This window comes from Plutella xylostella, chromosome 8, assembly GCF_932276165.1.
Source record: "Plutella xylostella chromosome 8, ilPluXylo3.1, whole genome shotgun sequence".
NCBI lineage: Eukaryota > Metazoa > Arthropoda > Insecta > Lepidoptera > Plutellidae > Plutella > Plutella xylostella.
This window is the reverse complement of record NC_063988.1, coordinates 3,564,494-3,586,483: the sequence shown is the minus strand read 5'-3', so window position 1 is coordinate 3,586,483 and position 21,990 is coordinate 3,564,494. Positions and strand designations below refer to the sequence as shown.

The 21,990-nt window shown below is 39.0% G+C and overlaps 2 protein-coding genes across 2 annotated transcripts; one reads left to right on the top strand and one right to left on the bottom strand.

Moving 5' to 3' along the window:
- Positions 1–1,391: 1,391 nt before the first annotated feature.
- Positions 1,392–2,821, top strand: LOC105383708 (zinc finger HIT domain-containing protein 3). Its single transcript, XM_011553801.3, has 3 exons — positions 1,392–1,666; positions 1,988–2,136; positions 2,545–2,821. The coding sequence occupies exons 1-3, from the start codon at positions 1,599–1,601 to the stop codon at positions 2,721–2,723; spliced, it is 396 nt and encodes a 131-aa protein (XP_011552103.3). The 5' UTR covers positions 1,392–1,598; the 3' UTR covers positions 2,724–2,821.
- Positions 2,813–20,545, bottom strand: LOC105383709. Its single transcript, XM_011553802.3, has 10 exons — positions 20,087–20,545; positions 19,791–20,000; positions 19,524–19,636; positions 18,765–18,873; positions 18,283–18,438; positions 17,710–17,827; positions 17,186–17,368; positions 7,711–7,798; positions 7,227–7,462; positions 2,813–6,911 (listed from the first exon to the last, which is right to left on the bottom strand). The coding sequence occupies exons 1-10, from the start codon at positions 20,167–20,169 to the stop codon at positions 2,898–2,900; spliced, it is 5,310 nt and encodes a 1,769-aa protein (XP_011552104.3). The 5' UTR covers positions 20,170–20,545; the 3' UTR covers positions 2,813–2,897.
- Positions 20,546–21,990: the final 1,445 nt, after the last annotated feature.

Genomic DNA, 21,990 nt, shown 5'->3' with positions numbered 1-21,990 from the left:
GGTCTAAATTGCATTTCTAAGCTTGGACCATTTCCCACTATGCTGGTTCACTGCGGGTTGGTAGGTTCACATATTTAGATGTGCTTAACTACTACTTATCATATTACTAATTTTATTTCATTGTGCTTCTGTGAGCGTGATTTTCTACAACCACAACAGTCGCGTGAATATTTGGATTTTCATATGCATCTTGCATCAATACTTGTTCTGGAACACTAGAAATACATGTTTGTGTCTCCATAACGCGTGGCTGCAGTGGCCATCTTTTACATCCATAATAGCATCTTCCATTTGCTTGGGCGTATATACGTTTTTCATGGACAATGTGAAAAATCCAGTGATGGACACCCAATTATGGACACCTGTACAAGACTGGTATCCTTCATTTTATTCATGTTTCACAAAAACTACCAATATAATTATGAAATTCTAAAGACAATTAAATAAGAAAACACAACATTACCTTAAAACATTATTTTCGACATGTGTCCATAACTGGATCTACTGAAAATTTGCAAACCAGTAATGAACACCCCCCTCTGTAATCATTTCCATAAACGTAAGCTGTCCTATTCCTTTGAAAATATGTCGGAAATTCAGTATAGTTTCCATAAAATCAAGAAAGTCAATTTAAAATAAAATAAAACGAAATTACCAACAATATTGTACAACTTACCTCTTTAACAATTTCCTTAACAAATCTCCATTTCATTTGTGAACCCCCGTCAAATGAACTTTTTTTCCTCACAATTTTTAATCTAAATGGATGACATAAATAACTTGTTTATACAACAAGGAGGGATGTCTAGGCTTTGAAACTAAGGTGTTGCAATTTTCGTAAAACTATGCATACTCTTATTTTAGACAAAATAAGTTTGTAAGTGTCCATTACTGGGTCCGTGTCCATTACTGGTGCCGTTACGTATATATGAAATTATATTATTAATTATTATTATTTATATGAAATTCTTTTTTAAATTAACTTATTTGTTTTTAGGTTTTGAATATTTTAAAAAAATGTTTATCTATTTTGAGGTATTGTGTCTAATTTAAGTCGAATAATGCACATTTGATTATTTTAATTAGTTTATTAAGATGTTACTAATGCTAAGCAAACAAAAAAAGTATTGAAATATGGCTAGTTTTTTTAATTTTCGGTTTTAAACATGAAATTTTGGCAAAAAATCAAAAAATCTTTAAATATTAAATATCTTAGAAATGGTTTAGTTTCGGATAATGCATTATAGGATATAATCGACTGGAAATGCCTTCTTCTATCACCTCCTGAAAGGATCAGGTCTACTTGCAAATAACCCTGTATGTATTGGTCTTTGTTCTGTGGTGTTTTTGACATCTATGAGCTGTCACTACTTGCTGAGAACAGCTGTCAAAACTTTGACGTTGAGACATTTGACATGTTTAAGTTTACAAACGAAATGTGGGATTGTTTGTTTAAATTATAACATTAAAGCCAAATCGCGCTACTAAAATAATTAATAGTTATTACCTATCAGTCACTACATTACTCTCAAACGAAAAAAAATACCCATACAAGGTTGTCTGCCTAAAAAAACCATTCCTAACCTCAAAAAGTTAACATGAATAATAATTGTACTGTATGTGATTTAGCAGCAAAGTATAAATGCCCTACTTGCCGGATACCGTAGTAAGTACTAAAACATACTTTCAATTCAACAAAAGTGCCCATTTAATATAAGAGCAACCGTAGTCATTATTGTACCAGGACATACCCAGAACTGAGAGATTTATAACTTAATAATATCAGCATGTTAATCAGTCGTTGACTAGCACTAGAGCTGGCTTACATACATACATACATCCATCCTGACGTCCCTCAGCAGGGACAAAGGGCCTTGAGTAGATGTCTCCATCTGGCTCGATCTTGGGCAGCAGCTGGCTTAGGGTTTCTCTATTTCTGATTGGTAGAGTTTTCATTAATATTATTTGTCATTCTTAACTATAACAGTTGCTCAGTACAATGCTGTAAGAAACATAAAGAAACTCCGTGCCAACCTCCCCCACTTACGGAAACTGCACCACCAGAAGACACTCGGGAACAAACCTACGAGTACCCCACTGAAGACACTGTTCCCATTGAGAAGTTGAAATTGTTAGGTAAGTGTGAAGATTTCAAAGGAATTATATCAGATGTCTTACCTCGTGGAATGGGATAGAAGCACTATTGTTCAAATCGTCACTCAGCATTTTATTTGGATATTATTTTTGTACAGGTGAGTATAGACTACAACGTTTACTTGTAACAGAATGTACCACTCCATATGTTCTAGTATATTATTCTTTTATGAACTTAATAAGAACATTTGTAGGATGTTACATCACACATAAATGGTTGAAAAAATGTTGTAGTCTATACTCACCTTAAGGAAAACTTACAGCTAAAGTTAATGGAAAAATGCTAAAAGTATATAGTTGAAAGCCAATTACAAGTTTCACTTATTACTATCCCATAAAATATACTTTTTAGCAATCTAAATTCTAACATTTTTTTTTGTATGTTTTCAGAAAATTCTGCTGATTTGAAGAAATGTTTATCCAACCCACATGTTCGAACCTTGCTAGAAAAGCTAGATAAGTCCCCATACCCTGATGAACTCATACAAGAATACATGCAGGAACCCATATTTACAGAATTTGTAGATGAATGCCTTAAAATTGTTCAACCCAAAGAAGATGAAACATGACACTATAAAGTTTCTGAAATATATTTATATCTAAAACCCTAGTGGCCCTGTGTGGAGAAAGATGGTGTATTCAAATAAAAAACTTTAAATTAAATAAACAAAGATTTTGTTTGTATTCATTCACAAATCAACATGCAAAAATATTAAGAATTAATTATAATTATTAACCAATAATTAAACATCAGAAAGAGCTGCTCTTAACAAATTTTCAAGTTCAACAGATTTCTTCCTTTCTTCTTCAAGTTGTTTTTCAAGCTGTTGTACAGCTTGTTCACAATTACTCAATTTACTTATCTTTATATCGTTTATTCTTATAGTTTCTTCTACAACTGTACAGTCTTTGTCTTCTAACATGAGATATTCAAAACTTTCACTGGCTATTTTTCTTCTTTTAGCATCTATTACATAATCTAACTCATCCTCATAATCATAAGGCTTATATTTCATTGTTGATACAATTTCTGATTGATATAACCAATGGCAGTTTCTGTAATCATCTAATACTGCTTTTTCATATATGACAAACCTGTTATCAAATTTATTTAAATTGTTAATTTTTTCGTAGACAATGATGTTCAAAATGTCCAGTAAATCATAATTCTCCAAGTTCATGCTAAACTGTTCACACGACATCTCCGGATTCACTATTTCGGTTGGGAGAGTAGCAACTACTTTGCACACTACTTCTTCAGGATTTTGAAACCATCCTATTTGATTACAGTATGTTCTGATACTATCTTCTATACTGACTACGCTCAAAGGTTGAAAATCTCTTTGTGGTGCTGGAAGCTTTAGCTGTCTCATAATATCTCTGATTGCAGATACATTTTCTGATGTCTTTACATTGCTTGGAATGAATTCATACGGCTTTGGATAGGGAGAACTGACATTCAAATATTGTTTAAATTCCAGTGGGAAGGATGGGTAATTGAAGAGATCTTCATTAGTAATAGCAGTTGTTAATTTATCTACTGCCATGTTGTATATGTCGACCAACTTTATGAGGTCCTTTAGAATATCCTTCAAATGAGTTAACCTTTCCATTTTTAGTCTGCACCAAATTTCATTTCCGAGGTATCTTTGACACAGTGACTTCAACTGATCAATTTCTAGAGGAGGTATTGCAGGGTATTTTTTCGCCAGCCATTTCAGTGCACTTTTGGTTGAAGCATTGAGCGATTCAGAAACGTTTTTGGGATCTGTGATAAAGATTTTGAAACTAGCAATTGTTTTGTTGTTCACCAAATATGTTAGAAATTGTTCAAGTTTTTTGTTCAGAGATGAATCTTGCAATTTAGGCATAATGATTGCAATGGGTACAACTTGATAAGGGTATTTCTGTTTCAATGTGAACTCAATTGTTTCTATGAAATTTGTTTCATCTTCAGTCGCATAAAATAATACGGCATTGGACCCCTCCAATGCCTCATTATAATTGAGCTTATTTTCCTTATTTGCCAAACTGACTGAAATGGCGAAATCCATCAGATTATTCCACGAGTGCTTTCCAACATTGATCAAGGTATCAGAAGTATCATGTTCTTGCTTATCACTAAAAGCATCTGCTAACCATTTTTGAATTTCAATTTTTCTGCTCAACCACTTTGACTCACCTGGAGACACCAGAGTAATTTTCCAGAAGAAACATTTATCATAAGGGTAATTGATTTGTTTCATCCGTTTTAGTAGGGGAGATTTAATAATTTCCATAATATTGTATGGTTCTGGCGCAGGTGGTAACTTTAGCTCTCCGCTAAACCGATAACCTTTGTGGATTTGGTTCATGTTCTTCAAAGCTGACTTTTCAACAAATCTCTTCAATAACGCAGCCTTTTCATGTGGCGAGCACTCAGCGATCCACACGGGGGTATCATCCAACAGCTTTCTTCGTTTCACATTTCTGTGTAAGTGCACTCGCCAAACTGCGAACCATTTCTTCATTAATTTTTCTGCCCACATCTTCTCTGCCTTTGTTTCTGACTCACAAATTTCATTACACAATTCATTCAAAATTTCTTTAGTGAAAACATCAGCACAATTCATTAGCTCATTGAATTTTTTCAATTCCTCCTTCATCAATTCAACAAGCGTTTCATCAGTAATTTCTTGAAGCAAGTCCTCTATTAGTTCCGATGATTCTTTATCAACTTTTTCTTTAAATCTCCTTTCTTCCTCGTTTTTTCTTTTTATTTCATTGGCTTTTCGTTCTTCTTCAAGTTTCCTTTTTAACTCTTCTTGTTTTCTCTCTTCCTTTCTCTTAATCTCCTGAAGTCTCATTTCCTCTTGTTGTCTTTTTATTTCTTCTTGTTGACGTCTGATTTCCTCTTGACGTTTCATTTCTTCTAAACGTTTAATTTCTAATTCTTTTCTTCTGGCCTCCTCCATGAGCCTTTGTTCATTTTGGCGTTTTTGTTCCTGGATTTGTTCTTGCTGTTTTCTATACTCTTCGTGTTTTCGTTTTTCTTCTTCTATTGTGCTTTCAGAATCATCTTGATTAAATTTGTAAACATCATCACCTTTTTGTGAAGTAACAGAATTAAATATGTTATGAGCTACAGATGAATGCTCACTATTATTTTTTGATTGAAATATTGAATGACCATGTTCATTTGGCCCATTTGATTTAACTACGCTCTTAAAAAAACTACCGGGAGAGATTTGATGATTGGCAGTGTCTCCATTCATTGGAAAAAGAGATTTGGTTTGCTTAGCTTCTTCCGATTTAGTTTCATGTGAAAATAAATTATTCTTGGCAGTAAATGCTGCTGGTTTGTAACTTCCAAATACTGAACTATCACTCTGATGCGGTAGTTTCGGGAACTCTTCTGTGTTTACAGGTTTTGCGAATATATTTCCATTGCTTTCAAATTTCGAAGCTGTATCTGGCTTAGCAAATATATTTTTACTTTCATTAACATTTGATTTACCAAACAAATTTGTGTTTGGACCATTTGATGTCTGGGATCCTTCAGAGTCTTTAGCAGCAAAAATATTTTTATTTGGAAAACTACTTGTAAATAGATTACCAGTTGGTTTGTTAAAATTTCCAAAAGTTGATTTCTTATCATTCTCATTATTAACTTGACCAAATGTAATCTTGGAAGCTTCTGGCTTTTTAAATACATCATTCGAATCATCGGAACTATTTCCTTTAAACAAGTTTTGAGAATTTTTGAAAGGATCTTTATTTTCATTATTTACTTTTCCGAATAAATTTAAGCTAGCATCTGTATCTCCTGTTTTACCGAACACAGGCTTTATGTTATCTAGCTTAAATAAGCTGCCTGCTTCTTTGCCCTTCGGAATATTGAACACATTCGATGGCACAGTTTCCTGAGGTTTAGAGAAGGAAAAAATATTTTTACTATTTGTTTCAAATATTTTTTCAGGTGATTTCTTAATAATTTCTGTAGGTGCCACAGGTATAGCTGGATTAAACGAAAACTTAGCAGGGCTATCGTTCGATGCTTCAAATGATTTCACTTCAGTTTTTCCCACAAATGATTTTGTTTCTGGTTTGACAAAGTTGGTCTTAACCTCAATAGCTTTGTCAGGAACAAAAGCTCTTCCTCCTTGTGACAGTCTCTGCAATTCTGCTTTAAGACCACGCACGTCTTTATTTGTATCATTTATAGTATTGTAACCAAGATCTTCAGCTACAAGATCTTTTAATGTTCCATCCTTATTAAAGCTAGATTGTAGCCTGTGATTTTGATAATCACGATTCGGTAGAGGCCCACCAGCAATGATTTCGCCGACTGAACAGTTTCGTTTTGATTCAATCAGCTCCATTTCCCTAGCGAGCGGGTACGGATCACTGTCTTCGATGAAATCGTTTCTGTCGAGTATGACATCTAGCTCGGAGTCTTCTGTTTTGCCGCAGCGTAGTCCATAGTGTTCTATGAATGCCTTCATGTTGTCGTGTGTTTCGAAGGCGAGTGCGTTGATGAGTTCGTGGGAGGGGTAGCGCGAGCCGCCGCGCGGGGCGAAGGCCTTGACGACGCGAGCCAGGCCTCGCGCGCGCACGTCGTTGAAGTAGCGCAGCAGGATGCACGCCTGCAGGTACGTGGCGCCCTCGCGCACGAGCCGGAAGAACCGCACGTAGTTGTTGTTGTCGAGAGAGTTGAACACTTTGATGGCGAAGGTGATTGGCTCGGACTTTTGGATGTCGTCGGGCAGCTGCTTGATCTGAAAGTGAACATGTAAATAATTTAAGTATGTTCTTCAAATCAGCACTACAATCCAACACTAAAGTACAAAGGAAAGAAGATATATTAGGTCCTTACATATGAAATTGGCGTTTTGTCGTACTGGCCACTTTGATCTCAAATATTACCTTTATGGTTAGGAATTCCAAATTCAAATTCATACAGCTATTTACTCATGCATTTGTGTTTTAAACCCCCTAATTCATTTGTTTTTTTCTTTGTGTCACTCTGTTTACTTTACTTTATCAACCACACAGAAAACTCTGGAAACATCAATAAATCAGCAGAAACTCACCTCCCACCAAAAATTCGAATCACCCAAGTTCAGTAGCGCAATATACCCCCGGAACTCGGCCTCCCTGGGCTTCTTGCTGCGGTCCACGTCTGCATACATGTGCTTGAGCGTCTGCAGGCACTTGGTGAGGTTGTCGGTGTTCAGCTTCTGGTCGAACTGCGTGTGCTCGAGGTCGGCGAGCCGCGCCGCGCAGTGCGCGTGGAACCGCGCGCACATCTCCACCAGGCAGATTGAATCTACAAAAAAAAAATTGGCTTTAATCCTTTTAAAGGGAAAGGAAGAATTGAAACGATTTACAAACTTTGTTGGTCACGTGACTTTTTACTATGGCCATGGGGAATAGAATTATTTATTCATGTAGATATTTCCATATTTTTTTTAACTATATTTGGATGACCCTCGCATTCACCTCCGTTCAGCTTACATTTTCGCTACACCATGTTTAAGATATGATAGTCATAAACTATATGAATAAGTTATTTACCTTCACAACACAGAGCCTGCTGTGTGATATCTTTGCGGATTCCTCGAAAGCGATCCCACAAGAAGTGGAACCAATCGGCCAGAGAAACCTGAAATTTGAACAAAAACATAATTAGCATCTTTTTTATCAAACGTTAAACATAAAATCCACCCTAGCTTCGTCAAAAATAAAATACAAAAAAAAAATAATAAAACAAACAAACAAACAAAACACAACTTACTTAGCTAAATAAACCACCCCAGGACGCACCCGACCCAAAAGTCCCCATAACGCTAGCTGCGTTGCCGCGCTGCACGGCAAGGGAGATCCTCTGTGCCAGGTACGCCCCAGAGCGGTAGTCAAAACCGCGGCTCCTCAAGCGTCGCCCAATCTCCCTGACGAACTGCCTCTCCTGTTCCCCCCAAACCCCAGTGGTCTCAATGGCAAGAGGCACAAAAATATAGCCACCCGCAATCAACTGGCCGTATTTGACGCACTTCTGTCGTGCAGCCGCCTCGGCAGCCGCACCCACCGTGCCAGCAGTGTGCCCCACGTGGGACGGGGCAAATGTGCAGACGCATGTGGCGTCCCAGAGCAGGCACCGACCTTTCTCCCACGGTATCAAGGTGAGACCGTCCGGACGCCTCCCATCACTGCGACTCAACCCCGGCGGCTCAAGAACCGCCGGAATGTCAGCAGAAATGAGAGCCCTCCGAACGATATCATTTATTGCGTGATGCCGTGAGATTCTGCCTGCACTTCGGACACAATGAAGCCCATGGCGCCCCTGCACGTCAACGTTTGCACCACAAACACAGCGATGCGGCTGACATACGTCACAGCCCAGACGAAGTGCCACCGCCACACGCAAGGAATTGTCATCTAACAAAGTCCCTAAGTGCGGCGATGGCAAAGCGTGAAGCCACAGCCCGGACTCAGGGCGGGATACAGCCAGCAGACGCGCACGCTCAGCCCCCGAGCTATGCCCTAGGAGGCCATCGAGGGATACTCGGCAGATCTCCTCATCCCAAGCGCGCTGTCGCTCGGGAAAGTCGGGATCATCACAGCCAGGACAACGAGCACGCCAGAGACTCAAGGCCTCTTCAGCGAACGGAATGCAAAAGTCATCACCATTGACTTGTAAGATACGAGTGACTAACTCCAACACCCCGCTCGCCGAGGCCAGAAAAGCCGGCAGCTCGATGTCCTGAAGGCGACGAATGCCCAAACCCCCATGCCTGATGGGTAGTGCCGCCTGAGACCACTGGAGGTCTGACATCCCCACGTTGAGAACACTCTCAAGCAACTCTCTGAGCATGTTGTCATACCTCAAGGACTCCTCTCCGCACAGCCAGACCGGCGCAGTACGAAGAGTATATGTCAGCCTTGGGATGGACAAACAGCTGCGCAAAATGGTTAGAGCCACATGCGCAGAGAGCTGCCTGAGGTGGGGCTTAGTGTCTGTCAAATTCCTGAGTTTGGAAAGGATGACCCCAGGAACACCCTCAGCAAAGATGGGAGCACCCAGAAGAGTGAAGTCCGATTTGACTAACAGATTCACCCCCGGGACCGCGGCTTCCACTCGCATGCGGGTATCGCTAGGTAGCTGCCCCGAACATGGAAACAGCTCGCATTTCTGTGTGTTCAAGCACAGTCCCAAGTTACTGAGACCCTGTTTCAGGGTCTCAATGTCAGCCAAAACTACCTCTGGGCTGCCCCCCAAGGTACCATCATCCAGATACCACACGTTGAGAGGAGAGCGCAAGTGAGCCACAACATCTTGGGTGGCCAGGCTAAAGATCAAAGGGCCTAAAGGATCGCCCTGTTGAACACCCACCCTTGACTCCACCAGGCTATCACCATAGAATAAATTACTTGGTTTCGAATAGCACTGATGGAGAAAAGGGTACAGCGCTGGGGTATGATCTCTAACCCGCGCCAAAATTATGTCCCTCTCAACCGTGTTAAAGGCGTTCCTGAGGTCAACCTTGACGATCACGTCATCCGAACCATCGCGGGAAAACGCGAAAGACCGTGTCGCGTGTATAGCAGCCTCACAGCCCAAGGGTACGCCAAAACCCAACTGATGAGGCTGCAAACGCTGGGACATAACGTCTCTCACTGCGGCACACCCCAGCTTGGCGACTAAACGCCGGAGTACACTGCCCACCGCGATGGGTCGGATGCCGCCGTCCTTCTTTTTTAAAGCACACAGGGAAGCGCCATATAAAAACGGGCAAACTTCCCTGTTGACCAAACCTCTGAGCAGGAAATTTGACAGATTGCAAATAGATTGCAGCAGAGTGGCACCGTTGTCTCCAGCGCCTGACGACGTCAACTCCTTCAGCAGTTCGGGCCGAATACCGTCTAGCCCCGCCGCAGAGCCATTATTAAATGAGCCAATAGCACGCGCAACATCACCCACCTCCACAACCAGGTATTCATCAGACGAGGCAGGCTCAGGCGGGAAATTCAAAGGACGTCCAGGCGCCGGGTGCTTGAGGCGTAAAGCCTCTAATGTCTCCTCGTTGTTCTCCGCAATGGAGCAGTCAGACAAGAGGATTCTTACCGCACCGCTTAGATCCCCATCATGGACCTTGGTTTCCACAGCTCTGTAAAGTGCGCGGTGGCCAACCACTACATTCGACGGTGCCACATTTTGTGAAAGCGAGTCGCCCAAATCGCTAGCCAAAATATTGGCCTTTACTTTTGAGGTCAGGGATCGACTTTTATCGCCAGGGCATGGGACTCTCAAGCAGGTATAAGAGAAACTAAGCAGGGCGTACCAATCACCGGTATCATTCGACTGCACACATCTCTCAATTAATTGAGATAATTTACTCGCCGCCAAACTTCTCGCACCTTTCGGGACATGTTTCAACACGCGAACATTTCTGCGTAATTGAGAAAGATTGCCCAGCGCTGATTGTGGACTTTGTGGCGGGTCATCGCCGATCTCATTTTGCGCAGTCGCCTGAGGCCGGTGGGAGAGCACGTCCTTATGTACCCGGCTAATGTGAACATTTAAGCCCCGCGGGGCAACAAACTGCCTTGAGGAACCGGGGCAATGCGGGCATACGGCCCGAGAGTCAGGCATCTCATCAAGTCATCATCATCACATTATAAAACAACAATTTAGTAAAAGAGATACTTTAAAAGAAAATTTAAAAAAAAAAAAATTACCAAATAATAACAACAAAAATGACACCAATACAAATGATAAAAATACAATAAAATTATTAAAATGTTGCAAAAAAAGAATATTATAATATAAGTACAATTCGATTAAAATTCTGAGTCATAAAACTGTCCACACAACAGGTACTATATGTCAAAAAATATTTTATAAAAATACCTAAGTAAATTGAATTAAAATAAAAATGTATATAATATTATTTCTAAAAACGTTAAAACAAAAATCAAATGCCTGGAATTAGTAGGTATTGAACATCAAACATAACTAACTAAAGTGACAAAAACAAAACTATCTAAATCAGTAGGTACCTAGTTAACAAAGGGCGCACAAAGTAAAAACGGTACATATAGCTCCCATAAAAATTTAGAAAAATATAATTTCATCTCAAATAGGTATCTATTATTAACTATTAAGGGCCTGCACAGGGTGACGTGCCGCGCCAATTTTGGGTTTTCAATGCTCTTCACACAGCACACGCAGTGACATGCACACGTGTAAGTTTGCACAGTGGGTCGATAAACTTTTACTCGCCAACTTAATTGACAATTATGTTCAAGTACATTTTGGGTGATTTTAGGGTAAGTAAGTATAATTCTTACTTACACTGGTAGGCACCAGGAAAAAGTAGAAATTAATAGGGGTGCCACTTTACTCTATACTCGGAACCCGATTAGCTTTCTCAAACAAATGTGGTATTTACTTGTAGAAAGGTAACTACAAGTATTAAAGTGTAGATAATAAGTTTCGGGCATCCTCCAGCCAACTGAACCCCGACGACAAAGCAAAGTAAATACATAGTGTCGCAAAAGGGCTATACTAAGCCAAAAGGGGATGACTCAAGGGCTCATTCTGAACAACTTTTGTTCTACGAGATTTGCAAATTCGCGAAAAAAAATATTCGTTTTCCATGGTAAAAAGTCACATGTCCAACAAAGTTTCTATGAAAAACGTTTTTTTTTGTTAATTTTCAAAACTCGTAGAGCAAAAGTTCAGAATGACCCCCTGTCTTACTCCTTTTTACCCGACTGCCGAAGGAGGAGGGTAATGTTTTTTGATTGTATGTATGTATGTTTGTCTGTTTCTTTGTTCCCTCCTGTAGCCTAAACGGCTTGATAGATTTTGATGTATGAGGTATTGTTAGAAGCGTATTGATGGCGCGATGGTTATAGGCTATGTGACGTTCTAGACGCTCTAGAGGACATAACGTGATGATCGAAAAAATAATAATTCAACTTTGCCGTGTAAGGTATCAAATGAAAAGGCTTGATTTTCACATTACAAAAATATGCATATTGAAGGTATTTAAATAACAACACCAAAATTATTGAAATAAAAAATGATCATGAACTACTGACGTAAAATTTCATAAAATAAAAACAACTAAAAAGTTACAAATAAAAAAATCTTGACCGCCCACTCAAGGCCGTTTTCTAAGTAACATTCAGCTAAATGGTGAACCCTCTGCTGGTCCCCGCCTACGATACTTTCCATTAACATTGGGACTTGTTTTCATCTTTTTAGCGTGCAGTCGGGTTTTTTGTTTGTTTATAATTTGTTTAGTACTATATACCGCTTTTTCAATACCTGTAAGTACATTTTTTGGTAGCATAATATTTTTACTTAATTTTAGGGTTTCGAACGTCAAAAGAAAAAAAGCAACCGTTATAGGATCTCTTTGTTGTCCGTCTGTCTGACTGGCTGTCTGTCACCGCCCTTTTTCTCAGAAATGGGTAAAGATATCAAGCTGATATTTCGCATAGATTCGCGGGAGTACCCCAAAAAAAATATTATGGTACTCCCTGTCCCACACAAGTAAATTGGGGCTTATATTTTTTCCAGTTATTTTGATGTGTACCTATCCTTTTTTTTCTTTGTTGTTTTGTATAAGTATGTGTTTCTTTTCTTTAAACAGTGGCGGATTTACCTATAGGCCAAAAAGGCCAGTGCCTAGGGCGGCAGATTTAGAGGGGCGGCAAATTTAGCATTTTTATTTTACAGATTTTTTAAATATAAATTTACGTGTACACAATCTACATATAAATAAACGCACTGTCATATAATCAGTATGTACCTATATTCTTGCCCCCTTATTCATAGAAAAGTTACAATACGTTTTAACTAATAAACTGTTTTGTCCCTCTCTGTCAAAGAACAAATTGTTCTTTGTTGGAGAGGGACAAAACAGTTTATTAGTTAAAACGTTTTGTAACTTCTCTATGAATAAGGGGGTTGGAATTTAGTGGCAACTGTGGCTGCTGAATCATGCTCAGAAGGGCTAGTACGGGGCGCATTTAAGTCGTGACAAAAGTTCTACGGCGTCGCGCTCGCTCTTGAGGCTGCGCGATGTGAGTGAGCGCGATGCATAACTTATGTCACGTCTTAAACTAGCCAAGATTGACGCTTTTTCATGCTGCTTCAGGAATTTTTTTTTGTAAACTCGACACAACGCTGGCTTAAATAAATGAGTGAAATCGGGAAAGGCAAAACCCGGAATAGAGTAAATTTGAGACGATGGTCAGCCAGAAAAGAAGCATGTAATAGAAAGAGATTCTTGGCATGCATATTCTTTGAAATCAATCAAATATTATATTACTAAAAAGCCTGTAACGATACTTTCGAATTTGGAGAAACTGGAAACGGCTGTAATGGTAGTTATATGTGGATAATGTGGAATTTTGTCATATGTACTAAGTACATCAGTGATATTTTTGGACCAAACAGTAATTTGAGTCTACCAAGAATTCGCAGTTTCAAGCTTAATATTTCGCAAACCAGTCACTGAATAAAAAATTGGTTTGAGAAGACCTTTGATATTTTTTAAGACCTGTACAATACCTTACACCAACGAAAAAAATCATCCCCATTTTACATGTATGGAAGGTAACATTTTTTTTCATTAATTTATTTTACCAGTTTGTCGATGCCGTAGGTACATTTGTACAAGGTGGATCAAAAGAAGTCATCCTATCTTGATTGGCTCTAATTTTATTCTAAATGAAAAACTTCTGTTTTTTTTATTAACTATGTTTATTTGAACATTTAAAATTTTATTGGTAAAGTCTATCTGGCAAAGATGATATTGGCCAAATGGGCGCCGTCACAATTGATTACCCTATGGGCTCTTTTTATGGCATTTCTCATCAATTCACTCGTGTCGAATGTTGTCCTTAAGGGCTTCCAGAGACACGGGCTTATTCACATTAACACGGGTCTTGAAAAAACACCCACAAAAACTGTCTGAAACGGTTAAATCGGGCGATATTGCGGGGAAAAATGACATATAAAACGAAAAAAAAGGCGACCCGAAAACTGAATATACAAAATTATTTGGCGTTCTTGGGAAGTTGACGACCGAATGGCGTAGTAGTTAGTGACCCTGACTACTGAGCCGATGGTCCCGGGTTCGATTCCCGGCTGGGGCAGATATTTGTTTAAACACAGATATTTGTTCTGAGGTCTTGGATGTGCCCGTAAAATGGCAATAGGCCCGCCCCCTATTACATTGGGACTAACATAACACTCTGGCGAAAAGTGGGTGCAGCAATGCACCTCTGCCTACCCCCCAAGGGAGTACATTAGTACAAGGCGTGAGTGCGTGCGTGTGTCTTGGGAAGTGTGGCTTCCATGGCTTGTCAACTTGTATTCTGTATTTGTCTAGTCCACCAATATCAAAATAAATTTGAAATTGGCGGCCATTTTTACAAATGAGAGCAATTTCCAATAGGGTGATTACTTTTGGCCCACCTTGTACCTATATCTTTGCGAAATGTCAGCTTTGATATTTTTACCCGTTTCTGAGAAAAAGACAGCCGGACAACAAAGTGATCCTATAAGGGTTTCTTTTTTCCTTTTGAGGTAAGTACGGAACCTTAAATAAGATTTGATGAAACATTTGAAGTCGGTGACAGATAGACATAGAAATATCCACATTATTAAGTTCACAATCATACTAATAACGGGATTAAACTAACAAATAGAATTTCAGAAGTCAGTAGGGGCGGCAAAAATTGAATGGCCTACGGGCGGCAAATTTGTAAATCCGCCACTGTCTTTAAATCTGTATTTTTTTGTTGTTGCTGTCTATGTGTCGAATAAATGTATCTTTATCTTCAAATCACGCCATCTATCGTTTGTTTTTTTTGTGGCTACTGTCTATAGAAGAAATTCCGTCACTGTCAATTTTACGTTACGAATTTATTTTTATTTATTTTATTTTTATTTTTACATTTTCGTGGAGAACCAACAGCATTTTGTTAATAAATAATTATTACTTATGAACACATAACAACTTGATGCCATTAACAGAATGAACTTAGTAAACCCAGTAAACCTAACACATCCAGAGGAAAAATAAAATCTCTTTCTCTCTCTCTGAAAAACATACTTAATAGCCCAAACTCGATGCTTTTAGCTATTAACATCTTTGAAATAAAATTGAGCCACCACCGTGTTACTGCCCTCATCAGATCCTCACGAGACCATACCTCAACCAGCACCAAGATACTGTATTTTTGATCCCTAACCTAATGTTCGTGCGTATTGTCATCACTTAGATCCATTCGCTATATTCCTGCTCCTCATCAGACCTTTACGAGACTGTAATGTCACGAGAATATTGCACACTATCTAGTTAATTTAATTTAATGTATTGAATATACTGGAAGAATTATGCTTCCTCAATTTCAAATCAAATTATGTTGGTGTCATAAAAGTTGAAAAAGTGCAATGACAACCAGTGTGCAGTGATTTTGTATCTGTACACGATAACATCGCGAGATGTCAGTGCTGCCTAAACCGACGTGACCCTTCTTTGGAGGCCAGCGGCCAACTGAGTCAAACGTCACTTGTGTTTATGATTTTATAACACAGAAAGCCGCCATAGATATTTGTATGAAGATTTGAGGGAAAAAAATTGCTCAAGTTTGGGATTAATTTACACAAAATAGGTGTGTGTTTATTAAAAAACAAGGTATTTAGCGCCTAGTCCAAGCATTTATCTTTATAATTTGATAAGAATCATATGAAAATTCTTGATAATTACGACACAGTTGTTACAATACGGGAGTGTGATTTACTGGTTTTTCGTAATTAATTTACAGTTATCCATAAGCATTTACTTAAATTCGAATGATTCAGCACCTAGCTAGACTCTTCGGCTACCTGTGTGATTTTTTTCAAGGCTGTAGAGCATCATTTACTACATAATTCTATGACAATGCCAACCCTCGATTGCCTATTGCCGACCCTTAAAAACAATTTCATTCAAACAAATAAGCATTGGACATAAACATAACCGATTTAAAATCTTTATAGGTAGGTACCTGGGTAAGTGTAATAAAAAAAATAAAAAATAAAATAAAAATAGCAGTGACAAAAAATAAGCGAACAATTTAAAACATTTGAATTTGGTACCTATACCTAAGTCTATAAAAATGTGCTTGCAGATTCACAATCACAAAACATTTATCGTCTCGGCCGAACAAGGTGATGACATCTGTGATTACCAATCAAAACTAATAAGGTGACTAGAGCAATAGCGATCGTCATTGAACGGAACGAGCGAGCAGCAGGTAGCAGGCATGCATAGGCAGGTGGCGGGCAAGCAGACTTTATAGTGAAGCCAGTATGCGTTAGATGGCGCTGGCGGAGAGCTCTTGAGAGTGATGTTGCGAGCGTATGCGCATGCGCCGTGATCTTATCCGCGCAGCTGATTGGTCTGCTTAGATTGTTTACTCACAGTCAAACAGATAACGGCTGCTATCAATTAAAACAATCAAGAATCCGACACCCTGATAATGCTTACGGATATAATTGTTTTCCGATTTACACTTCCACAATATTATCTGCGTTTTTGGCAAGGTAATACACTCGTATCACTTTTTATTTTGCGCTTTTGATATTTTTTAAAACACTGAGCTATTTGTGTTAAAACTCGTCTTCGTTGCACACTTTGGGATGTACCAACACTTGAGCCGCACAATCACAAGCAACTTCACAGATATTGTTCAAAATTACATTATGAAAATGTTAAAAACAATTTTTTAATCAAAAGATATACAGAGGCGATGTTTACGTTGCGGTGGCGCCCTCTGTCCCCATCTCTCTATGTTAATATGACTATTAGCATCTGTACATAACATATAGAGCTACATAAAGTTTCGTTTGTAAATAAGATTGAAAATAGAATGATAAAGTCTCCTCAAATTGGCTTTACCAATAATATTTGTATGTTCACCTATTCTGTTAGCAGCTTCCTGTGAACATCACAATATGATCAGATTCATTTATGACTCTAGTCACCTGTCTCGTAGTGTCGGCGATCTCGTGCAGCAGGTAGGTGGCGGTGCGGCGCAGCGCGGGCGGCGGGCGCAGCTCGTAGCACATCGGCATCTCCTGGTCGGCGGAGCTGCGGCTGTACTGCTTCACGGCGCGCCACGGCTCTAGGGCCCCGTCCGAGTCCGGCAGCGCTTCTAGTGTCATCACCTGTAAGGTGGCGTTAATAATATTAGTCAAGTCTTGTATGGATGGAGAAGTTATAAGAACCTAGAAAATTTAACCAACGACCCTTGACAGAGGAATAGGTAGTAGAGGGTACTCCCTAAAAGGGGGACCCATCGCACTGGAATATATATACTATTGTTCTGTAATGTGAATAAAGATTTATTGCTTTGTTAAGATTTATTTGCTAACATAGCAGTAGTCATAAATAATGATTTGTTTGACTAAGTGCACTGGGAACAAGGAAAAAAACGAAAGCAAACTAGATGCTTTGCGATAACTTGGGTGAACATATTTCACCGTGATGTGGTCCATTATCAAGTTACCTGATGCTCAGCCTGTCTGTGAAGGCGTTCCTTTTCCGGGCACATGTCCTGGCAGGTGCCGATGGTGGCGCCGCCCACCTTCACCCGCGCTCCGGCGCCGCCCCACGACCGCAGGATTCTGTAATAATGAGTAGTAATTTTATGTAATATTCTCGCACTTTCATAAAATTTCCACATTTAGGTATCTTAGATTTCATTATCCAAGACCATTGGGACAAGAACATCAATTGTTTATAGTAGTTGTTAGTCAACCAGAAGGGCTAGTACGGGGCGCATTTAAGACGTGACAAGAGTTTTGCATCGCGCTCACTCACATCGCGCTGAATCAAGAGCGAGCGCGACGGAGAACTCTTGTCACGTCTTAATAGCGGCCTGTGCTACAGGGCCAGGGATACCTACCCCAGTTTTACATAGCCAACACAATCTATTCCATCTCTATCATCCTTATGGAGTGGAAAATCTTCCAATCTTTGTATAGGGTGTGATGAGGGTGTTGGTACAGCAGGCCAAAAAACACCCAAAACAACAATGAATAAAGTTCTCAATTTAAAAGAAAAAACCATTAAGACATACCGGTCTCTGGCATCAAGCGTGCGCCACTGCTCGTCCGGAGTGAGTGACACTCGGGACTTGAGCTGCAGCAGCTCGGCCGCCGCCTCCGCCGTGCTCAGGCTCGTCTGCGTGGCCGTCACCTGCACCGGAGACTCAGTGCCGCTCACATGCTGGCTCCTGTTACAGAATATTAAATAGGTCAGACAGATCACATTTTAGAGACAATGAGTTGTTTGGTGCTGGTTGCTGGTTGCATGTTTGTGTATTCAGATTTTATTTATTTATTTATTTTATTTAACTCTTTATTGTACAAATATTTTATACCCAGTTGAAAAAATCTGGATCTCCCTCTGTCTCCGATAACACACTAGATTAGGTAACATTATAATATCAGTAGCATGTTTATTTTAATATGGGTTTTAGTGCTATCTACAGACTTCCTCACAGTACCCAGTAGAAATGTGATGTCAATACTTATGGTTATCATAAATATAGGTACTTACACAGAAGGGGCCTCCCTAGCAGCTACTTTCTTTCTGATAGGAAGTTGCTTGGTTATGTTGGCCACCATTTTGGGTTTTACAGGAGTTGTAGGTAAATCCTGATCCATAGCTGAAAAATAGATATTATTATGTAGTTTTAGTACTAATATTTATAAGAAGGTATTTGCGATACCATGATCGGCTGGCATTGTGTACCGGCTAATATTACCTACTACTATTGTGCACTTTTAATTACTTTTAGTTTATGTTTTGTATTTCTACTTATTGTACCTTTTCTAATATTTAATATTTATTAATACAGATTGTACATATTATCTATATCTATATATCATTTTATCTATACGCCTATCTACCTTACACAAACACTGTCTCACCCACTATTTATTTATTTATTTCTTTCCACACTTATAACCTATGTAATTATTAATACCTTATCACATAACACAACCCATCATAATTATATAATACCAACTTCGTGTTTGTGACAGAGGTCAACACAAGAACCAGCGCTGTGGCCTCACTGTCCACAGCATATGCTGAGCTGGTGCCATTTTGACACTGGACAGCAACCTTTATTTGTTTTGTTTGTTCTGTATGAAATTTTCTCTTTATTTTGTTGTTGTTTCTTTTTCTTTTTCTGTCTTATTATTCTGTCTCAGTGTGTCAAATAAATGTATCTTGCTTTCTTTCTTTCTATTTACATTTATGTCAATAACACAGTAAGATTTTTTGAAAACGGTATTAATAAAAGATCCTTACGTTTTTGCCGGCTCAATCTGTAGCTGGGTGCTCCAACCATTGCAGACAGCTCTTGTTTCACATCTGGGTCAGGCACCCAGTCTGGGTCATCATCCCTTTTGCTTTTTCTCCTTCTGTAAATTAGTTTCTTTTATTAACAATGCCATACAAAGTTACTGGATCATTACCTCTATTGTTCTTTATTTATAAAAAATCAATCACTATCATGGAATTTAATATCATGATAATAAATACTTCCTTTCCAATACCCTTATAAATAATACTCACGTTCTGGATTTACTTCTTGTAACATCAAACATGAATCCATCAAAAGCTCCGGCATTCAGCACTGCCCGCTCGGTGGCGGCGGGCTGGTCATACTCTATCATGCACATCTGCCTCTTGGGAAACAACCTGATGCGCTGCACGCGCCCGAACTTACTGAAGTGCTTCTTAGCCAGCGTAGCATCGAACAGACCGTCGGGGACATTTGTACATCTACAAATTGTTTACCTTATTATAACCTTGAAGACAAAAATAATTGAAAAATGGAAGGTAGATTTTAGGGTAAAAATAACACTCACGTGATGCAATTCTTTATATTCAAATTGCTTTCTTGAAGAGGGCTTTTAAATTTTTTAGGTTTTGGTGCCGAAGGTAAATCCATTATTGTGTTGATAAATCAAAACACCTGTGATTTAAATGCGCTTATCTTGTTTTCTTAGAACACACAAATGGCGTATTATTTGAACCTACATCTTTAAAAAACTTTAACACTAATACGAATTAAATAGGAGGAAATAATGAATTTATTACAAAAATTGAGGCAAAATAACGATTTCTTCGCCAGAAGAGCCAAAAAATGCAACGCAAAAATTATGACATTTGTTTGTGCCACAGATCAGATAAAAAATTAAGTGACAGCACCAGAGTAAAATAGAGCACAGAATAGAAGCGTAAAACCGTTGTTATTCTGAGCATATTCCATTATTTTTGTGTTTAGTTTTTATGTATTTTTACCATTATTAAAAGGATTATTACTAAAAAAAAATGCATTACTTATATAGATCCATTGTAACTAAACGTACAAATTTCGCCGCTATATCTGTTCGGCTCCCAAAATAATAACTGCTACATGGATACAAAAACAAAACATTTTAGATTTTAGATGCATGTCGTATGTAACCATAGGGTTCGAGCCTGAGTCCGAACCGGATTTCCGGTGAGGGAGAAAAGCCCGTCGCGTGAAGTCGCGTCGATATGAATAAAATTTTCAGTTTTCCAACCTTCGGGATGAAACCGGGATGTGCAGTGGGTACTTACTTACTAAGAATTTCGAGTCTTTAAACGAAAATAAGTACATAAAACAAGGGCGAGGCTTCATCCCACAATCTTTTCCTAGGACATTCCTCAAAGTCTGCAGAGTCGCGAGCACAAGTTTCGAACCTCCGTTAACGTTGCGTATCGTCAACTGTCACTGTCAAAAATTCAAAATTTATAAAGTTACCTATTTCGAAAAGTGACATTTCAACGAAGGTTTCGAATCCTGTGATCGGGCAACTGGTCATCAACGAGAGTTCCAGTGATTTTATATATAGTAGTAACCACTAGTAACTATATATTATTAGTTAATAGAGGGGTTATCAAAACAAAAGTAGGTATATAATAATAAGTAGGTATACCTAAGATACTTATACCTAAGGGGTATGTACCTATTTACTGAGACTTAGGCAATTGAGCCTCTTAGTAGGTACGATACTATAATTAATTATGTAGAGTTATAGTAAGAACAAGAACTGCGACAAAATAACAACTAACTTATAAATAAAGAAGATAGGCAACGTTTAAGAGTAGGTACACTTGTCTAAGGTAGGTATGAGAGATAGTATAGGTAGGTACCTAAAGACTTAAAGAATTTCATCTAGGTAAATCAGCAATAATCCAATACTACCTAAGCAGATAATAATTATACTTAACTACCTAAGCCTTTACTTTAAGTTCTAAGTTCTATTCACGACACTTTCCCTATTCACCGGCCGTGCCCATTCAGCCTTAGCAACAGGCATGAAAAGCCATAGAAAGAATAACCGGCCCAGCGTTTAATGAATGAGGTGTGACGCCAATCACTCCATTCACGAGAGTGATGCAACGTTACGGCAGTTCCGGCCTTGCCGGATCTAGCCAGCAGCTTTCTAGCCGCCTCGCGATTTTGCCAAAAGTTTATCACAATCACAGTCAGGTGCTTACCGCAGTTACTTACTATGCCTTACTATACAGGGTGTTGCAAAAAGGGTATACTAAGCCGAAACCTACATGTGCAGCATGTTATATAACATGCTGCACATGTAGGTTTCGGCTTAGTATACCAATTTTGCAACACCCTGTAGAGAGACTGCAGTCCGCCAAGGAGACAGGCCTTCAAGTCGTTCAGAATTCGCATTCCTGCGGCCCAACAAAAGGTTCTCCTGAGCAAGGACTTTTGGCCAGC

Bases quoted from the DNA above. Each gene is read 5' to 3' on its own strand.
- LOC105383708 (XM_011553801.3), top strand. From the start codon at position 1,599: ATGAATAATAATTGTACTGTATGTGATTTAGCAGCAAAGTATAAATGC. The intron at 1,667-1,987 runs GTAAGTACTAAA...TAACTATAACAG, and splicing joins CCTACTTGCCGGATACCGTA to TTGCTCAGTACAATGCTGTA. The intron at 2,137-2,544 runs GTAAGTGTGAAG...GTATGTTTTCAG, and splicing joins TGAGAAGTTGAAATTGTTAG to AAAATTCTGCTGATTTGAAG.
- LOC105383709 (XM_011553802.3), bottom strand. From the start codon at position 20,169: ATGGATTTACCTTCGGCACCAAAACCTAAAAAATTTAAAAGCCCTCTT. The intron at 17,369-17,709 runs GTAACTTGATAA...GCCACCTTACAG, and splicing joins ACAGACAGGCTGAGCATCAG to GTGATGACACTAGAAGCGCT. The intron at 7,463-7,710 runs GTAAATAACTTA...TTTTTTTTGTAG, and splicing joins GCAGGCTCTGTGTTGTGAAG to ATTCAATCTGCCTGGTGGAG.